Genomic DNA, 3,610 nt, shown 5'->3' with positions numbered 1-3,610 from the left:
ATAATTAGATATAATGTCATATATGAAGATATACAATTAGATCTTACCAGATATGACTGTTATAAATAGATATAACAACATATATAATGAGATCTTGAATCAGATCTAATCATATACAACACTATACATAACATATCTCCGTATATCTATTTATATCTACAACCATATCTGAGCAGATATAACTATATATACTTTGATATTATTAGACATGATTAGATCTCTCAATTTTTACACGGGCGAGTATATTTTTTCTTTTTCTATAAAAAAGCAAAATCAAATACTCTGAAAAAAAATATTATCGTGAGGTCAAAGATTTCATGTCTTTAACATACGAATGCAAATATTGCTTAGCATAGAAGATGCATTTCTCTTTTATAAAGTTTTTTCCTTGTCCAAAAGTCGATAAACTTTTTAATGAAATCGTATTGTCCTTATAATAAAGTGATTTCACTTAAAAATAGGTATCATAACATGAAAAAAATGTTTGGACTAAGGTCAACGTGACTTTAATAATTCAGAAAAATTCTTTAAATTTAATGAAATTGTCTTTTAATTTGTTGTCTTTTTGCATCTTGACTACAAAGCAAAAAATTGTTCAAATATATGACATGTTTTTCAACACTTTATTTTAACGACGTTTTTTACTTGAAAAATAACATAATTTCTACTCAAAGTCGAGTCTTAATTTGCAAAATGAAGTTGTCCTTAACTCGTTTTTAAAGGACTTTCATAGAATATGAAGAAAAAAAGCTGAAAAAATTGAAATTTGCTTCCCAAAAGCAAGTACACAAAACCCAAATTTAAAAGAGAGTTGTGTCTTAAAAGTATCCTTACTTGTATTCTCCGCTTCTTTGGCTCGGAATCAATACCAAAATTTTTAAAGTAAAGATAAAATCTTTGTAAACGGACATGCTTTTTTTTAACTAACACTATTTCATTTTTTCAGTGTAACTAACACTATTTCCTAAGTTTTTCCAAAAGAAATTATGGCTACACATGACATGCACAATAATAATTACTAAATTTAAAGAATATATTTGTGTAAATCGTATAATGTCAGTAGATATATGAAGCCATATATTAATCTTAACTTTTTTCCTATATTTATTAAATTGAAATGGAATATGCCAAATTTAAAGATAGGTAAGGTGATAAAGACACAGGACAGACCCCTCTATACCATCAATAATGGCTCTCCTTCAATTTATTCGATTTTCGTATATCTGAAATACTATGCTTATTCTTTTTTATCATTGCAACAACCATTTTTACAATTCTATAGTAATAGGCAAATGCCTTAATCTAAAATGGCTTAAGTTTGAATTCAATCTCTCCAAAGTTTCATTAAAATTGTTACGCATATAATCCAGATCTGAAATAGTTGATATAAGATGATTAATATAGTTAGCGAATGATATAGATGCCCTTTTTATCGATCTTACCCATAAGAAGCCCACATATACGAATATGCTTTAAGGTATCTCTCACATATGGAGATCTGATAAGATCACGTACAAAATGAGTATTCAACACATCACCATATAGTCCATAAAATATAAGATTCAAGTTTCGATTCAAGGATAGCAAATCAATCCAGAATTTTTCGGCTATAATAAATATGTGGTAGGGTATGGTGATTTTCTCCAAAGTAGTTTTCACTTCATAAGCATGACTTGGAATTTCTTTATTGCGATCCATTGTTTCGGTACCCTGCCAGTTTAGGCGTTTTAGTCTCAAGTTCTTTATAAGCAGTAATAAAAAATTCCATGAGAATCCTTGGCATGACGTAAAACTCAATTCCTCTAGGGATGACATTTTTAAAATATCATAACGTATCAAATAGGGATTGGATATATGTAATATTCGCAATTGGGGACATTTATCCAAAAGCCATGAGTCTTGAATATCTCCGTTTCGCCATATTATGGTATGCAAGCTCTCCATACGTTTGAGAGACTGTCGGAATATATCCGAAATGGGACGAGAATATATGGTGTCCACAACAAGAAGTTCCAATGAACATTGTAAATGGTTCTCTGCTTTGATGGTACCCAAAATTCGTGTATTTATCAATGATAATGAGCATAAGGATAGATGGAACAAAACCTGGTGTAAATTGTCAGCAGTAAAACCTCCACAGGAGAGCAAGCTTAAGTGTTGCAAAGTTTTGATAAGGCAAAAATCCTCAATGTACAAATCGCAGTTTTCCAACGACAATCTCTTCAATCTTGAACAGTATGTGGCTACCAACTCTAAAACCGATGAATTGACCAAAGTGTAGCAATTCTTCACGTTGATCGTTAGCTCTCTTAGATCACGGAAATCTTTCATATGGTTCTTAAATGTTGGCCAATATCCCAGAGAAATTATTCCACAATTTAATACTCTCATGTAGTCGCCATTAACCAGGGGTATGGTATCCGCATCTCTGTCGATAATTTTGAAATTCCTCATAATCAACGATCTAAGTTTGAGATGAGTGAACATTTCTTGTAGAACATCTGTATCAATTTCAACTAACGGTGATCTAAGTTTACACTGAATCATCAAATCCCGCAACTGAGGCATTTGCGTTAAATGTTGTATATCGAAATTGCGGCCTGGTTTCAAGGTACCCAATTCCTGCCCAATACATTCTATAAATTGCAGTTTTTGTAATTTTAAGCAATAGCGGGCCATTATTTCTAAATGTTCATCGGTCACCATAATGCGTTGATAAGTTAAGACACAAATGTTTTCAAACAAATGTATATACTTGAAGACCACACCCAACTTTCGATGGAAATTTATGTATTCCGATGTGACAGATAAATTTCGAACTCTACGGGCAATGTTCATTAAGAAGACATTGCATTTCTGAAATGTAAGAGCGTCTTTAGGCTCTGATGTCCTTTGTAGCATTCGACTATTATCCAAGAAAGCTTCCATATCAGTCTCTACTTTTCCATTGGTAACCATATTTATATATGGCGTTTTATAAATATTCAAATCATGGTATTTTCTCTTCCATAACATTTTGGCGATTGTATATTGAAATGTTTCATTAATATCCAGACATTCTATTTGATCATCTAGAGTGAGATATTTACAAATATTTTCCAAAATCTTTGTACTTTGTACCACTTCTTCGAATACATCCATTTTGACCGAAATGATAAAAGAACGCGATGTATGATATCTCGCTTAAAGACATCGGCATTCTCATTTGAATGTAAAAATTTTTAAATTTTGCTCCCTCTCTTTATTCTATGGTATTATGATTGAGATTTGTCCAAAGACATTCATATCAATTAATGTAATTATTTATAGCATGAAGATTTCTGTGGTTTTGGTTGGAAACAATAAGATCTAGGATAAGTTTTGCGGTTATAATTCTGCCTGCAATATGAGTCAATATACTAAAACCCTATCATACACTGAAAATAAAATCTGTACATGTACACGCTAGGGAACGGTTGAACCGCTTTACTTGAAATCATTCAAAGAACGTAGATCATTTGATGAAATTAGGGTACCTCAATTTTTGATACCTGGTTGGGCTGGGGGCCCTTCACCTGACCGACTTTTTGAAAATTGCACTAAAACTAGTGAACCCACCAGGAAAGAAAAT

At 31.7% G+C, this 3,610-nt stretch overlaps 1 protein-coding gene across 1 annotated transcript; it reads right to left on the bottom strand.

Annotated features, from left to right (window-relative positions):
- Nucleotides 1-1,015: 1,015 nt before the first annotated feature.
- On the bottom strand, nucleotides 1,016-3,223 carry LOC142236376 (uncharacterized). Its single transcript, XM_075307618.1, has 2 exons — nucleotides 1,443-3,223; nucleotides 1,016-1,372 (listed from the first exon to the last, which is right to left on the bottom strand). The coding sequence occupies exons 1-2, from the start codon at nucleotides 3,139-3,141 to the stop codon at nucleotides 1,269-1,271; spliced, it is 1,803 nt and encodes a 600-aa protein (XP_075163733.1). The 5' UTR covers nucleotides 3,142-3,223; the 3' UTR covers nucleotides 1,016-1,268.
- Between the last annotated feature and the right edge of the window lie 387 nt (nucleotides 3,224-3,610).

Source organism: Haematobia irritans, chromosome 4, assembly GCF_050003625.1.
Source record: "Haematobia irritans isolate KBUSLIRL chromosome 4, ASM5000362v1, whole genome shotgun sequence".
Taxonomy (NCBI): Eukaryota; Metazoa; Arthropoda; class Insecta; order Diptera; family Muscidae; genus Haematobia; species Haematobia irritans.
Note: the sequence above shows the minus strand (reverse complement) of the source record. Positions and strands in the feature narration are given on the sequence as shown.